The 17904-nt window shown below is 44.9% G+C and overlaps 1 protein-coding gene across 1 annotated transcript in view; it reads right to left on the bottom strand.

Moving 5' to 3' along the window:
• SNX7 (sorting nexin 7) overlaps positions 1–12587 on the bottom strand; it is a 91070-nt gene extending 78483 nt beyond the window's left edge. Inside the window, exon 1 of the mRNA XM_075558738.1 lies at positions 12420–12587. Coding sequence (XP_075414853.1) covers positions 12420–12572 — 153 coding nt within the window. The 5' untranslated portion in view covers positions 12573–12587. The remainder of the gene's footprint in view (positions 1–12419) is intronic.
• Between the last annotated feature and the right edge of the window lie 5317 nt (positions 12588–17904).

Genomic DNA, 17904 nt, shown 5'->3' with positions numbered 1-17904 from the left:
TGCCCACTAGAGTGGTGTGCTTAGGGAGCTAGATTTGTTACCCAGGGAGTCTGAGCTGAATGCTTCCAGAGTTGAGGACGTACAGCAGAGGGTAGGCCCTATGCGCATTTATTAGCAGACCTGAAAGATTTGTAACACGTCCTGCTACATAACTCAAACCTGAGCATTTCTCACTGGAATTGCAACTTAACTGCCTTAACAAACCCTTTCATCATCAATTTTGTCAGTGAGTTTTGTGCACCACTGCAATGGATATTAGAACTTAGAGAAAATAGAGAACATGGATTAAGACAACACAAGTATAATGCTCGGTAAGGCAGAAATTCACTAACCACTCACAGCAACCCTATAGGACCAAACAGAACTGCCCCTGTGGGTTTCCCAGACTGTAACTCTTTACAGGAGAATAAAGCCTCATCTTTCTCCCAAGGAGAAGCTGGTGGTTTCAAACAACTGACCTTTCAGTTAACAGCCCAATGGGTAGCCTTATGCCACCGGGGCTCCTTTGGTCACGTAGAAAGGTAGCCAAAAAGATGGACTCGATGAGATGGACTGACACGATGACAACAATGGGGTCAAACACAAAACAAGTGTGAAGAGGACGCAAGACGGAGCAGTGTTCCGTCCTGCGGTGCTTGAGCCTTTATGAATCGGAGCTGACTTACTGAACAATTTACCTTTCAGTTTTCTAATGAAATTTAGTAGAAATGAAAATAAAATGTTTCTCTTATGAAGCAGCCCTGGTAACACTGTGTTAAATGTTGGGCTGCTAGCTACAAGGTTGGCAGTTCAAACCCACCTACAGGTCCAACGAAGGGAGAACACTGAGGCTGTCTGTTCTCATCATCAACAAGTACGTCCTGGGCTGCACAGTACAGCACCACTAGAAGTCGAATTGACACAAGACTAGTGGGTTTTGGTGTTCCTGACCATTGCTAGGTAGGCAGAAGGGAGATTTTATATTTTGATCACATGTCTTTCTGTTAGGGGGTACTTTTTACTCGGAGACACTGCCCACACCCACACCCACCGAACCTCAGTAGAGTTTTTACTCAATGTTTTAAACACCTCAGTAAAGATTAAGACATTTCAAGCAAAGACAAACACAGAACAAGTAAGATGTTAAACTGAAAGGTAGGCAAGGCTCCTTCATTTGTGAAGTGTGTCCCCCACTACATTGGCATGGCTCATGAGGGAGCCTCAAAAGTTTATGGGAGCCTTCTTCTATCTTTTAATTCCATTTTCTACAAAGATTCTGAAGGCCCTTTTGTAGGTAATAATAGTTCTTGCTAAACATATATAAAGCCATGAACACTAAAGCCACAAATGAGAATGCAAACCCAACCCAACCCAGAGTCACTAAGTTGAAATGATAAAAGTCTACTACACTTTCCTTAGAACAAGCTGAGTACTGGATATATATGAGACAGAATGCCAGACAGCTAACCACTTAGGGACTCAGAGATGACTAAAAGTAGACAAGCCAGGAAAAATGATTACAGCAGCTAGAACTTCTCAAGAGATTGGATCCATGTCTTCTGTGCAGACGCACTGCGGGGTATATTCAGGATTACAATCAAGAATGGCAGCCCAAGGAGGAAGGAGATCAAACTCAACATTAGCCCAAGGCAGAGGTCAGGCATACCTCGACCCTCAGCCTCATCGACTGTGACACCACCCATCCCTCCCCCTGCAGAGGCTACACCTTTGCAGGGTTGGATAATGTGCCGCAATGGCCACGCGGAGCTATGCCTATGGGGTCCATTCTCTCTCACTGCCACAAAATCAATTCTGACTCAGAGCAATCCTACAGGTTAACCCCCTGTGAGCCTCTATGATGGCAACACTTTGCAGAAGTAGAAAACCTCCTCTTTCGCCTAAAAAATGACAGGTGTTTTCAACTGCTAACCTTAAAGTTAGCTGTCTACCCCATAACCACTATCCATGACTGTACATCTCTACAGAAGCAGGGAACCTCTTCTTGCTCCTGGGGGGTACTGGTAGGCTTGAACTACCAGCCCTTGTGGTTAGCAGTTCATCCTTATCCCACAGCATTGCTGGGGCTCCTTATTCAAGCAATTAACAGGTTACACGTTAGGTTCAGAAACGCTCAGGATACAGTTCTTCGGGAGGGGAACAGATCTTCTCAGCCATGCCTCCCAGCATGTCTTTCTCTAAACTGCAGCCTCTCGGGCCCACAGCCCTAGTCTCTGCCCAGCTTTGGCATTCCAAAGTTCCTTTGAAAAGCTGCCAAGAAATTCCCAAAGGGTACTACTCCATTCTGCCAGAGCCTTAGTCCAGAAACCCTCAGTTACTGCCGCTCCCTCTGTGGGTTTGCAAATCTAGTTCACCAGATTAAGTGCCTTGAAGTGCTCCACTGTACAAGGAAGTCTCAGGCACAAAGGCAGCTTTTCTCATTCCACAGGCCAGGAAGTCCACCGCTGTAGCTCATGCTCTGGCTCTGGGTTCTGCCGCTGCTGCTGCTCTTCTATCCTTCAGCGAGTCTCTGATGTCTCAGCGCTCTATTTCCTGGATCAAGAGGTTCAGGGTCTCAAGATCCAAAGGATACACTCAATTCCTGGCTCATTTTTCTTGATAGTAATGAGATGCCCACATCTTTCTTCTGAGGTAGCCCATTTTAAAACCAGTGGGAGGGTAAAATTGGCCAATGCCCTGCTTAGAGCTCCACATAACTGCAGAGCCCCACTCAGCCATGGAGTGGGAGTTAGAACAGGCTAGCTACTGCTAACTGAGCCATGTCCAGAGGAATCCCTGCACCGCAGTGCCTAAGAAGTTCAGCAAGCTGACTCTGAGTTTAAGAAACGTAAATTAAAACTACTCCTTACGCCTAAGTGCTCTCATTATATTCTCCAGGAAAAAAAGTATTGAATTGTCTCCATATCCAGCCACACCTACAAACTTGAAGAGCTTTTCGGAAGAAACTCAATGTACACACCCATGTGCCAGAAAAACTGGCACAAAAACAACGGCACCAATAACATACTCATTTATTTGTCTGTCTAAATAAAGCTTGACAAATAATATATGTAATAATTCACTCATTGTGAGAGGTACACCAATGAGGAAAAATTACAAAAATAAAAAAACAATGTCAGAATTTTGGCATCACTCCCAATGACAACTGGAAAACATGTGTTAGGCTGGGTTCTCCAGAAAAGCAAAACCAGGACACTTATGAATTTGTAAGAAAGAGCTTTATATCAAGAAGTAATTTTATATCAAGAACACATTCCAGTCCACTCCAACTGCAGACAATAAGTCTGATGCAAGCCAGGATCTTCTTCAGACTCAGGTAGCTGCAGGTCAATGGCACAGAAAGGTGAGGGAGGATGCAAGAAGATCACAGGCCTGTGGGTGCATTCATGTGGAACCAAGGTAGGTGGGAACAGAGCAGGGTGCCAACAGTTCTCAGCCTTGAGACCTGCACAGGGCTGTCCCTGAGGCCAGCAGAGTCTCAGCAAGCAAGAAGGGCAAAAGACAGGAGAGAGAGAGAGAGGGAGAGAGAGATAGGGAGTTCCCAGGGTCGGCTCACGCTTAAAAAAGACATGATACCAAGGAGATGTCATAAGGCTGTAACCCAATTAATAGGTTGGCCCCTACCCCTACCCTTACCCAAGAATGTTTAATTGACATAACCCATAACCATCACAACATGCTTTAAGTATTTCAAGTTAAAAGTCACTTATCTCCTTGAGGTCATCACCATGAAGCCTCCTCCACCACCATGGAAGTTGTTGTAATCAAATTTTCCAAGCTTAACTAAGGACTTAGTCCCACTTCCTGTTCCCATGGAGTTGATTCTGACTCATGCCACCCCATGTTTCAAAGCAAATCTGTTCCACTGGATTTTTTTTATTGTAAAGTTTAGGGAAGCAGATCGTCAGGCCTCTTGGCCACTGAGACGAGCTGCCCCCCACCCCCACCCCATGAAAAACCCTATCCTGAGCATTTCTGAACCTAACCGGTAACATGTTAATTCCTCTGATAAGTCCCCCCCCCCCCCCCCGCCCCCGCGCCTTTTGAATCGCTGAATAAGTTCCAACTATCACCATTTAGGTTAACAGTGGAGTGCAAACCTTTTGTGCCATGCAAGGACTTTCGTCTCATCTACACTACTCATACACAACCACAATAAAAACATAAACTCGCTGTCAGTAAGCTGACTCCTCGCACAGCAACCCTGTTTAAGGGAAAGCAAGAGGCCCCCCAGGATTCCCTGGGCCGTATCTTTTCAGCAGCAGATGGCCAGGTCTCTTCTCCCTTTTGGTTAGCAGCTGAGCACAACCATAACACCACTAGAAAACCCAACAAATAAATAACATCACACTGCATCTGTGTTAGTTTTAACTTATAGCAACCCTATATAAGGTTTCCCAAGCCTTTCTCCCATGGAGTGCTTGGTGGGTTTGAACCTCCAACTCTCTCAGTAGAAGTTGGATGCTTAACTGACAGCACCACCAGAGCCCCTCATTATCTTCCCTGAATAAGTATACGCTCCTTAAAAATAGGAGCAAATATGCTTTCATGAGCCTTTGAGGATTTCAACTCCAAACCAAAAGCAAGACTGCCATCTCAGTGACCCTCAGTGGGTTTCTGAGGCTATAACTGTTTACAAGAGTAGAAAGCCAGTCTTGCTCCCTCGGAGCTTCTGGTGGTTTCGGTGTCAGACATGTGGATCTCACTCCAACTTGTGACCACCACATCTCTACCACAGACGCAAAATCGATGCTTCTGTACGTGAAAACCCTTCATCATACCGCTGCCATCTAAATAGATGCTAACTCATAGCTATCATACAAGATAGGGTAGTTCCCAAGACTAACTCTTCTAGGGAGTAGAAAGTCGGTACCATACAGCATAGGGTACAAATGACTGTGAGTTTCCAAGACTGTAAATTGTCAAGGGAGTTGATAGCACCATCTTTCTCCTGAGGAGCAGGAAGTGATTTCGAACCACTTATGTTGCATTTAACAGACTAATTCGTAACCACTTCACTAGTTTTGCTAAATGCCAGGGACTGCTCCTTAGCACCGCATGTTTGCATGATTTCATTTAATCCTCTCAACAACTTGATCACTGTCCCTACTTTACAGATTGATAAATGTACGGTATAAAGATAATTAGGTACTTGCACATATAAAAAGCACCTAGTGTGATAATTTCATCTCACTCAAAAAATAGTTGCCTGAATGTCTATCAGGTGGCAGGCAATGGGCTAGGAAGGTAGCAGTGTGGTACAGTGAAATTACTTGACATGGCTGATCTATTCATGGCTTTGTACCTCCCATCGAACTACTGGGTGGGACCATGCAAACAGGCTGTGTGAAACATTAACAGATCAGATTGGTGATTGTGCCAGAGGATCTCATGACCATGGAAAAAGAAGAGCTGCCAAGAGACTATATGTAAGATCCCTGTTAGAAGAAAAAGAACAGAAAAGGCCGGTACTGCAGGAGAAATGCATACTGTAGCTGAAAAGAAAACCCACAAATAACAGATCAGTTGCAAGCCAGCTCTTGTTAAGGATCCATGTGGTCTTACTCTGACTATTCATGAACGGTACTCCATTGGAGGCTATTACTCATGCCTGATGCATTTCCATTCCTCTCAAATTATGGTGGGGTTTTCCCTTAATCAGTGGGAAGTTCTTCCATTCACTCATAGAATGAGTCTCTCTCACACACAATATTCTATAGAAACAAACAAACACACATCGTCTTTATTTTTAAAAGTCCACTGTGACATTTGACTTTAACTTTCCCACAAAACCACAGTGAGCAACCGTGTGATCGTTCCCAGTGTCTCCTCGTCCCCAAGTGGGTTTGGAATTTAAGTGTTCTGTCATCTTCCTCCCTCATAGGGACTGGGGTTTCAAACTGCTGACCTTGCCGTCAGCAGCCTACGCACAGCCCACCACCCTACCAGGGTGTCCATTGAGGTTTATAGCACAGCAACTCCTCACCAAGAGTTATTAGGAAGAAGGAACATAACACCCAGTTCTTTACCACATGAAGCCACTGCTTTTCATCCCCAATCATTCGTCATAGGCCATGACTGGCAGAACACACTCTTCTCATATCATGAGTAAAACTACTTCATGGATGGCAAATGTGTGGCCAGACTATGGCTACTTCAGTCTCCCAGCGATGCCACTCTACTCTCAGTGTCAATGAAAGACCATACAAAAACCAGACAAGCTTTCAGGCACCAACTCAACAAAGGATCCATAACAAGACACTGGCATCATCAACAAACGTGATCATCTATTTTTACCACTTTGACATAATCAACTTATCTTTTAAAATACAGGCAATAAAATGGAACTACGAAATTGCTATGGAAATTTCAGAGCACCAGACAATTAATACTCCATATGACTTGCAAAATACTGTTTTAGATTCAAGATCATGTTATTTGTGCCAAATGACATTTCAGCCGATTAACAAACACAAGCAAGTTTGCACATAAAATGTTCTTATGTCACATCTCTCCAAAACTTATTCTGGAGTTTTTTGGGGTTTTTTTTTACTGTTGTTGTTGACACCTGTGAACTCATAACAGCCTGAGTTTTTCATCCCTTTCCACTTCACTCACTCTTCCTCCTTCAGGAAATGAATGTTTATTTATAGGAGTACAGGATATAGAAGAGACCCTAGATCAGCAGTTCTCAACCTGTGGGTCACAACCCCTTTGGGGGTCGAATGACCCTTTTACAGAGGTCGCCTAAGACCATCAGAAAGCACACATTTCCGAAGGTCTTAGGAACCGAGACACCGCTCCTCTATCCGTGTCCAGGCGGGTCTGCCCACATGTAGATACATCCACATACGTACGAGTAGCCGGCGTGAAGACTGTTACCCATGCTTCAAGACACAATTTCATATATGTGTAATTAGAAATAAATATTGCACAATATATAATTACATATTATTTTGTGATTAATCACAATTCTTTGATTACATATGCTCAATTTGTAACAATGAAAATACATCCTGCATATCAGATATTTCCATTACAATTCATAACAGTAGCAAAATTACAGTTATGAAGTAGCAACAAAAATAATTTTATGGTTGGGGGTTCACCACAACATGAGGAACTGTATTAAAGGGTCACGGCATTAGGAAGGTTGAGTGCCACTGCCCTAGATGGTACACAGTTATGCACTTAGCTACTAACCATAAGGTTGGCAGTTCAAATCCACCCAGAAGAACCACAAAGAAAGGCTATCAATATGCTTTTGCAAGATCCATTACTGAAAAACCTATGAAGAACAGGGTGACTGTGATCTTCGGGGGCTCATGTGAATCAGTATCAACTGTGCAGCAATTAGTTAACTTGGAAGGGTAGTAAAGAGTGCAGCTTCTAGTGGGAGGAATATAAAACAGGCCTGGATCAGCCCCATTTTCCTTTGTTTTAACATCAAAATAGCAACACTTGAGCCAGGATCAGAGTGCAAGCTTTATAGAAAGGGGGGTATAACCTACCTGTAGCCCTGTATGCTAGGCTTTGAGATGGGCACTGAGAATAACTACAGGCGCACACACTCACGCCCATACATACGCTTAAGGGGACGGACAGTTTGTCTTTCAACCCTGCCCCCACCTCGATGGATGTCCTCCAAGACTGTCTCTCTTCAAGGGCACTGAGAGCATTCAGAGTCTTACGACAGTCAGGGTTGCCACGGTTAACAAACAGAAAGCTCAAAGAATGGATCTGAACACACACACACACACACATACACACACACAGTAAGATGACCAATGTCTTTCCTAAATATCGGATAAAACCGTCAAATAGCACATCCTATCTCTGCAATATGAGGTTAGACATCCCAACTGAGAGCAGAGGAGCTTGATGCCTAAAAACGGGATCTATTATTCACTCAGCAAGAAGCTTGCCCACAGAAAATTGAGCAATTCTTTCAAAAGCTTTGCTTAAATGAACAGGTTCTTTGTTATACTTCTAATCGACCATTAAAACAATCATAGTTTTCCACCATTCTTATAAAGCATGCACAAAACCAAACCCACGGTCATCGATTTGATTCTGACTCACAATGACCCTCTGAGCAAGGAAGATCTGCCCATGTTCCTCCATAGCTGTCACTCATTACCCCAGCAAAAAGCCCTGGCTTTCTCCAATTGAGCATGCTATCTTCTAGTAATCATCTTTTTATTTGTTTATAAACAAAATATATGTATGATTTTGCTGGTAATTAAGAGTATGGCTGTTGATAAGTAACTTCCATTTTGCCCATTATTTTAAAACACACAGGAATGACCAACTTCTAGTTTTATGATAGTACTTTCTATAGTGCAAAGAATTCATTTTCAGCTGCTAACTAAAAGGTTGGTGGTTCGAAACTACCCAGAGAAGCCTTGGAACAGTGGTTCTCAACCTTCTTAATGCCACAACTCTTTAATACACTTCCTCATGTTGTGGTGACCCCCAGCCATAAAATTATTTTCGTTCGCTACTGTTATGAATCAGGCGACCATTATGAAAGGGCCATTCAATCCCCAAAAGGGTCACGACCCACAGGTTGAGAACCACTGCCTTAGAAGAATCATCTGGCAGCTACTTCTGAAGTCAGCCACTGAAATCCCTATGGGTCACAGTTCTGTCTGGCAAGCGTGGGGTAACCATGAGTCAGAAATTGCTCAACAGCAACTAAATTGGTTTTGTTTTGTTTCGTTTTGGACAGCACTGCTGCGTGCCATGATTTCTCAGAGTTCACTCGTGGTGATAAGGACGATTAAACCTGCAAGTTCCCTGAAAACTTTAGATGATACATATTTCACTTGATGATCTTAAAAACCTAGATGGGGCCATGGGTTAAATATAGTATTTAACTGAATACCCTAAAAGCTTATCAGTACTATAGCCTGGTGGCGTATTTGTTACACACCAGGCTATAATCTGCACGGTCAGGAGTTCAAAACCACCAGTTGCTCCACGGAAACAATTTTGTACTTCCTTAAGGGTGACAGTTCTACTCTGTCCTCGAGTCACTGTGAGTCAGAATCAGCTGGATGGCAGTGAGTCTGGGCTTTTAATTGTTTGTTTGAGTCATACATACTCTGTTTTAATTGCAATGTTTCATCTGCATATCTATTATGCAGATATAATAAAAATAAAGAATTTAATTTTTGATATACTAGCAACAAAAATTTTACTTTTAAAATATCATATGCCCACCCAAAAAATATGGTGTTTTTGTTGTTATTGTTGCTGTTTTATTTTACTTTGTTCCTTTAGGTATAGAGAAGCTGGCCCTTTGTAGCTACTTGAAATGATCAAGCTTATCATTTTGTACTAGGACTCCTTACACCACTCTTAAAAATTATCCTTTTTTTTCATTTCCTTTTCATAGCATTGGTTTGCCCTTTCACCTTTCAACATCTATCGCCTGTTCTTTTAAATCAACTCAATAGAACACCTTCTGTATTCTTAACGGTGTCTTGAGCTCTGGCATCATTTTCTCCTCAAAGGACCATCTGAGACTCAGAACAATGTGTTTTAGTCCGGTTACTCCCCACCTTTATTGTCCACATTATCCTTGAGTGACTGTAACATCTCCCCACTTAGACAGTAGAGTAGTAAGAGCAAGAACTACTTTTCTCTCTTTCCCCAGAGCACGCAGCACCATGTCTTATACAACATTATCAGGTAACCATTACACTGCCATCCACAAGGCGGTGGGTTCACGCCAAACAGCTGATCTGCAGGAAGAAGGTGAGACTGTCTGCTCCAGGAAAGATTCACAGCCTGGAAATCTTCCTCGGGGCTGCTATGAGTCTGAATTAACTTGATGAAAGTAGGTTATTTGCATGTGCAAGGACATGTATTGTAGGGGAAAAGGAGTGTATTGGCGGTCCTACTCTAAAATGTGCATCTTCAATGGGGCAATAGGTAAGTACACATACACAAATAATATTGAGAATGAAGGGGCCACAAATGTGAACGTCAATTAAATATGAAGGGCCTATCTCAGAGCCAGAAAGCAGCGCAGTTGAACAATTCATAATTGCTCATACCTTCCTAGGAAAGCGGGACATGGTAATAGTCTACTGAGGACCTGGAAAGGAAGCAGTAGTAGAAAGAGTAGGGCGAATGAGAGGATTTGCTTAAATTTTGTTGCTGAACTATGGCAAATAGTGGACAAGTTCAGCCTAGTAAAATGTAAGTGAGCAGGTAATTTTTAAAACAATTAAGAACTTTAAAGTAGTCCTTTCAGACTTCATTATTCAAAGATCTCTCTAGCTTTACCTCTGTGTAGTTAGTTTCTCTGGAAGTAGTTAAATTGTTCTAAGAATCTAACCAAAACAGGTCAACTCAATGCTGACTCCTCACTCACTGACGTCAAGTCAATTCTGACTCACCGTGACCCCACAGGCTAGGGCAGAAATGTCCCAGCGGGTTTAGACTGTAACTCTTTACAGGTGTGGAAAGCATCCTGCTTGGCCCTTGGAACAGCTGACTCCTAGGGACCCTAAAAATTACCCTCTAGGGGAGTGGGGAATTGCCTCAAAGGCTAGAAATCCTTCTCCCAGCGCAGCTCTTCCTCCTCCTCCGGGAGCAGCTGATGGGTTCAACTGCCAACCCTTCAGTAGGCAGCTGAGCGCTTAACCACTGTGCCACCAAGCTCCTTAAGCGTCTAACACTTCCGGTTATACAACACTAACAACAAGGTGAATCCAATTATGAACCCAAAGATTACACAACCTGAAAGTACCTACTTTTCAAAAGATACAAAATTGGGTGGAAAAGCAAGTATCAGAATGAACAAAGAAATTTCACTAAGCAAGTGGAGCCAAGAAATAGATTGCTTTCAGAATCCATAGCTGCAGGCAACTGATTATGGAAGTTTGCTTAGAAATGCTTTTTATTGCAACTTTGTCTGGCCTTCTGGCCTATTATATCTACCACTTCCAGCAACTCCCTACTCGCCCAAGGCAAAAGAACACTTCAAAAGCTCACAGTTCATTGGGTTTACTTAGACCGGCTTCCCAAAGGGAAGGAGGGAGTGATACTAGGAGGAACCATGTGGCAACTTCAAACAGTCGACGTGATTCTGATACAGTTTCTGCCTAGGCGCCCTCCCGGTACTTGAAGTTCCATAACACATCGCCACAGACTAATATTGTGAGGCTAATCAACAGTGTGGAATAATCATCCAATTGACCTGAACAGGATACACAGATGCAACACAAAAGACAACTTTAACCTTTTAAAGCTGAATATAAAACAATTCTATTATTTTATAATTCCGATAACTCTATCAAGAGCACAAAAGTCTGATATAACTAGTCCTAACCATATCATTTAAACCTTAGGGGAACAGGGAGGGGAGGATCTCATTCCTTCCCGGGGTCCAGGACACTAGGTATGAAAATGCTCCCAGAATAAAGCAGTGGTTAAGTCCATGGTTTCATCTAACACCTCAAGGTAACACTAACTATTGCACAGGGGCAGTCGGCATTTCATAATGCTTTGGCCTCAAATGTCCTACAGGAACCTGAGAGACGACAGTGTCATTCAAACACATTTTCCTTTTCCAAACCCTTTTAGGAAATTAAAATCAGCCAATTCCTCACCTAACTATAACTCACCTAACACACGGTAAGAACCAACCAACCAACCAAATTCACTGCCATCGAGTGGATTCCTACTCAGGGAGTAAGAAGCCTCCTCTTTCTCCGTTGGAGAGGCTGATGATTTCGAACTGCTGACCATGCAGTGCAGTACAGTTAGCAGCCCACCGCGCAACCACTCCGCCACAGGCCACCAGGGCTCCCCTCGGGTTCTCTCTCTTCCGTAGGAAAGAGAATGAAAAACAGATGGCTGTCGATCTGGCAAGGCTCTAGCTCCGCAAAGGGGAAGCTGCCTTGGACACTTAGCAAGAACCGTTTGCTGCGGGTCAGAGGATGCCCGCCACTTCTTCCGCCGGGCCTGGGCGGCTCTCCTCGAGTCCGCCCCGAGCCGAGCCTCCCGTGCCCGGCGCGCCCGCTACAGCAGTTTCCTCAAACTCCGCTTCCTCTCGCTGCCAAAGTTCGGGCGGGTTGGCTGCAATTCCTCGCGGGATAAACAAAACAAAACAGCACAGCGCAGACCTGGACGCGGGGGCGGGGTCCGCCGGGGGCACCCTGCTCGCGCGGGAGCCCGGCCCCAAGCTGAGGGCGTGTCCCGTGCTGGCAAAGGGCGCCGACCCCGGGCGCCGGTCCCAACTTAGCCCACCGCCCCGAGCCAGCCGCCCGGGCCTCGCCGAGGGCCGCCGGGCGGAGCCGGGCCCGCAGGGGTGCAGCGCGGGCGCGGCCGGCCGCCAGCCCCAGGCCTCCCGGCCGCCGCCGCAGCCCGCGGGGCGCCCTCGGGAACTTGCCCCGGCCGCCGCTCACCTTGCTGAACACCTCCAGGTCGTCCTCGTCCTCGTCCAGGTCCAGCACCTCGAGCGGCGGCGGCGGCGCGGAGGAGCCGCTGCTGCCCGACGGCGGCGCGCCGCCCCCCGCGCGCTCCCCGCGCGCCGGAGACGCCCGGCGCTCGCCCTCCATCCCGAGAGTGCGCGCCCCGCCGGCCGCCGCCGCCAGCCCGGCTCCCCCGAGCGTGCCCATTGGCTCCCGCTCAGCCTGCGCCTCCCCGGCCGGCCCCGCTCCAGCCCCTCGCCCGCTGCGCAGACGCGGAACTGCCGGGCCGAGCGCCGGGCCGGGGCGGGCCGGGGCCGAGCTCACCTGGCCCGAGGCCTGCGCCAGGCCTAGAGGTGCTCCGGTTCCGTCTTAGGGGGGGCGGGGGGAGGACGGCGGTCTCCTGGGGAAAAGTGGGGGACAGGGGTGGGGAGTCCCTGGGGACTTGAAAGTCCGACCAGGGCGTCCTCTCCCTGACCTGGACCTGGAACCATGGCGAGAGGATTTCCTCCCCGGGGGTGAAGACTTGGAGAACCTCCAGATTGAGGGATCCACAGTGACTAAAGGTAGCTGATCCATCCCACCAATGGAAAAGACTCGTCCGTCCTATTTCTGTATTTCAATCTTGCTTTTCCTGTTGGCTGTGATTTACTAAGGGGCTTGCGAAAATAGGACCCATTCAAAACCTCGGTTTTGTCATTGATTTTTGACCCAGGGACCGGAATCCACAGTCATCTCACTGTCAATCCACGGAAGATGAAATTTGAGACCTATTTTCAATCCCTTTCAAATGTATCTTTCCTACTGGAAGTCTTCCTGAAGTTAATGACCGACATGTTACTGAGAGCCAGCAAGATGTGTGTGCATTGCTTCGTGAAATTGTCCAACATTCCAAAAATAGTGGAAAATTGAATGCAAATGGATACATTTTTTAAAAACTACCCCCACTTTTCACTGTTTACTCTGATAAAGCCCCACCTCTCTTTTTGCCTCCGCCCTGGAAAGAATGTCTTAAGAAGTTTGGACAGAACCAAGGAGTAAACAAAATCAGATTTAGTTTCTGGGGCCTCTTCTGCCAAAATATCTAACTCAGTGCCTAAAATATTTAACTTTATAGATGAGCTTCAAAATGTTCCCAGGACTAAAATGGAAAGATAAGTGATATTTGCCGCATGCACTTTGTATTTGAAAGTAAGTAAAAAAGTATTGTTAGAAAATCATAGAATCTTTTTATAAAATAAAAACATGAAGAGGTGAAGCTATGTTTCCATACATATCCTATCTCTAGGTTTTATGAATCCTGTATTCCCATCTCTAAGCCTTCCTCCAAAGAATTCTCTCTGATTTGCACCATACCAGAATACCATGCTAAAACACAATGGCAGTTTGGGCATTCTTTTGACTTTGGGAAACCAAAATGGGTCTGAAGTGACAAAATCAGGGTGAGGTTTCCCAATGAAATTCTCATAGGACACATTCCAAGAAGACCCCCTTGCTAAATCATCCCATAGATCCCAAGAACCTTCTGTGATGATGGTGGTGGTGGTCCTGGTGGTCGTGATCAAAGCACTGCCTGATCCAGTGCCATCCCTACAACTGCTGCTATGGGTGAGCCCATTGTTGCAGCCATTGTGTCAGTCCATCATGTTGGGGGCCCCTGGGGTCCACTAAATTAAATCACATTAGAAATAATTCAGAGAAGGATGGCAGATGGCCTAACTTGTAGGCAAGCAACACTAAAAACCAAAATGCAAGATAGCTAAAAGCCACACGGGGGTATGAAAACCCACATCCTGGAACAAATGGGTTCTCAAACCCCTCTGTAAGTTGTTTTTCAGGAAACCCAGGTCTGACTGGAGGCCACTGTAAGAAGAGAGGAGGGCTTGCCCACGGAGGACCACAGCATACCTGTGTGGCATCATGTAGTAAATCTTGCCCTCTGATATCAGAATCCCTTGCAACCAGAATCCCAATTGTGTGTGCAAATGTGCATACACAATTAGTAAAGCCCAGCCTATTCCAAGAAACCCCACCTCTCCCCCAAATTTTAATGAATACTTACAACCTCTCTGTTGCACCTGGGGTGAAGAAAAAAAAAAAACCTGACCACCATCACCACCACCTCACAGCTTCCAGGAGACAGCAGAGTAAGCAGTGCTTACACCGTCCTTCATCTGCCCCAACTCACTGCTGCTGCTGCTTCTCAGCCTATGTGGAAACTCTGTGCCTCTCTTGGTCGTTCTTGGTCAGTAGAATGCTAGACCCTTCTTTGTAGTTAGGCTGAAAACAGTGCAAAGCCCTGGCAATACTCTTGAAGAATAAGCGGTATAATATGGTGATAGAAACAATTTCTTAATACAACTTCCCTGGCCATTTTTCTCATCAATATTGTTTTCAGTGTTCTTAAAACTTTCTAATAAGCCCCCATGAGCATCCTGTGTCCTTTGAGAACATCCTGCAAGAGTACTCCTATCCCCATAAAAGTCTCATAACTCCATAACCTGAGCTGACTATTCTGTCTTGAAAGTAAGTGACCCAGCAGATACTTTCTTGGAAAGCCAGTTTATTTTTTGTGAGCACTCTTACAAGACTGTTATATACGTTATATCAATTTTCATCATAAATGTATGTATAATTTCTATTTCTCGAGATAACTTATATAAGCATGTACTAGCAAAATAAAGATGATGTAAATGCTGGAGAAATAGAACATTTATTTCCCCTTAGAGGACTGGGTCTTTAGAGGGTACCTTCCAGTAGAGTCAGTATCTTTACCCACCACTTAGTCAGGCTGATTGATCATACTATTCCATGAACACCCAAACCTATTTCAATGCTTTATAGTCTCTTTATGCAAAATTCTCTCTCCTGGCCATCCTTCAAGAATGAACTATAGTACTAAATTCCAACTAACGATTAAAAATGTCTGGATACATTTTTAAGGAATTAACTATAGAGTCCCATCTTCTTCCAGATGTCTTTCCAAAGGTTTAATCTGCTCTATCCAATGGAACAGTTAATTTGATTCCCTCGGTAAATGTTGGAGCCTTGCTTCAAACCCCTGGGAAATGATACCTGCTTGGTTCCTCTGGCTGAGATCCTCGAAGCCTCCTGATTTTTAAGTCCAGTACCAAGTCTAATACGCCTGCTTCTCACAGTTCTGCTGCAGTCCTGTGGTGAGATATTGCACCTTCTGGACTGCTGTTGATTAGGGGCAACACGCCATGCCTGCTTGCTCAATGGCATGAGAAACTGACATGCCAAACAGCAGTCTCACCTTCTCACACCATGGAAAAATCATTGTGTTCCATAGTGGAAGAATTCCTCCCTGGGTACCAAAGCTTACCAACCAATGTAGTAGTATAACATTGAGAATTCCCCACCCAAATCTGCCCTTTGGTTCTTAGAGGCTCACTCTATCGCAGAGAAATGCTATCACAGTCTTTGGTTCCCATCACATGGAACATCTTGTCAAATTTTCCCTCTCCTAACCACCCCTCCCCCGAAAAAAACCCTTAACCTCCTGACACCATAACTGAGTATTGAATGTGCCTTTCCGCCATCCTTGAAGCAGGGCTTCAGAATCAGTCCTTGGTTCACTCATGGCCAACAGAGGAAGGGAGATGGGAACAAACTCAGATTTTTAAAATTTGGGTGAGCTGGAATGATGACCAAAAAGGGGAAATTATGAACCCAAACTCTGCGAGAACTGTAATCTTCCTTTTATAAAACAAGACCTCATTGCATAGCAACCAAGTCCCTGGCTGGTTTGGGGAAAGTCAGACTGGGTTTGGGGAAAGTCAGACACAGTGACGCTCAGCTCCAAATGGTGGCTGGACAAGCCTCTGCGTCTGCCTGTCTCGCTCTCCACAATGTCGCTGCTCATCCAATCTCCTGCATCGGGTTCCTGCAAGGTTCGTGATGCCCCTTCTGCATCTCCAATCCAGAGATTTGACGTGGAACATTTCCTATCTGATTATTCTTCCTACTCACCCCCATGTTAAAAATTCAAGTCTGTTCTGCTTCCCACTCATTAGACATGAGTAAACGGTTTCAAATCTCAAAGCCCTGCTTTGAATCCAACTGTTTCTAGCAATGGAATTCATAATAAGACAACTCACCCTATGCACATTAACCTGTGCCTTCGTTTTCTGTAAAATTAATGTAATAAAATGCATTGTGCATACTATGATGTAAACCAAACAGTAAACATAGATGGTGGTGTTGGGAGAAACTTGCTGAGCAGAAAAAACGAGCCTCACATGTTTCCCATTGAGGACCTATGGTGACGTCCTCTACATTATGTGGCAGTGGGAGGAACATCAGTAGTTGCTGCTGCGGCAAGTTGAGTGCTTAGCACTGTTAGGAGCCATATCTCCTGTAATGAAGGAAATCACTATTGATGAGCTAAGCAAGGTACAGTGTGTATCCATCCCTGCCTCCCCCACCGCTTGGTCTGTGACTCCATGGTACAAACACTAGTGCACCTGGAAAAGCAGTAAGATGAACATACACAGAACATAATACCCCTCCCCAATGTATTAAGTGTCTTTTTCAAAAATGGAGACTTTTGGAAATCATTGCTCTGGGCAATAAATGTCGATGGAGATGGACATATCTCTGACTTCTCTAATGCCATGGGCAGGGGTCAGACAAGGCACGGCCCATCCTTCTTCACCTGTTCTGACACTAACCATTCCTTCCGCCCCACTCTACATCTATCCTGAGTTCCATAATTCATTTCAAGGACAACAGAGAACTAATAGATAATACTTAAATCGGTTTATTAGAAAAATTAATAGGTTACCACAAGGCAGAATCAGCAAATGATGATATAGTCATTGGTCTCTCTCTAGTTTTCATTCTCTCTCTTATTTTTGCCTCCATGGGCCATCCTGCTTGGTAGAAATAAAGGTGGCTGCAAAAATTTTTTTTCTAGATTTCTGTGCATATATTTATAGGTTTAGAATCAAGGTAGAAGATGGACATTAGGCCTCCACTCAAGTACTCCCTCAATGCAAGAACACAGAATCTCTGAAGACAAAGCAGATGTGGTGAAGAAAGCTGATGGTGCCCGGCTATCAAAAGATATAGCATCTAGGGTCTTAAAGGCTTGAAGGTAAATAATCAGCCTTCTAGCTCAGGAGCAACAAAGCCCACATAGAAGAAGCACACTGACCTGTGTGGTCACGAGGTGTTGAAGGGATCAGAGATAAGGCATCAATGAACAAAAAAAAAAATCATATTATTGAGAATGAAGGGGAATGCAGAGTCAAGAACCAAAGTTCATCTATAGACAGCTGGACATCTCCTTACAGAAGGCTCTGGGGAGGAGATGAGCCAGTCAGGGTGCAGTGAAGCAACAATGAAAAATACAACTTTCCTCTAGTCCTTAAATGCTTCCTCCCCCACCCCACTATCATGATTCCAATTCTACCTTACAAATCCAGTTATACCAGACTATGTACACTGGTACAGATAG

Source organism: Tenrec ecaudatus, chromosome 1, assembly GCF_050624435.1.
Source record: "Tenrec ecaudatus isolate mTenEca1 chromosome 1, mTenEca1.hap1, whole genome shotgun sequence".
NCBI lineage: Eukaryota > Metazoa > Chordata > Mammalia > Afrosoricida > Tenrecidae > Tenrec > Tenrec ecaudatus.
Note: the sequence above shows the minus strand (reverse complement) of the source record. Positions and strands in the feature narration are given on the sequence as shown.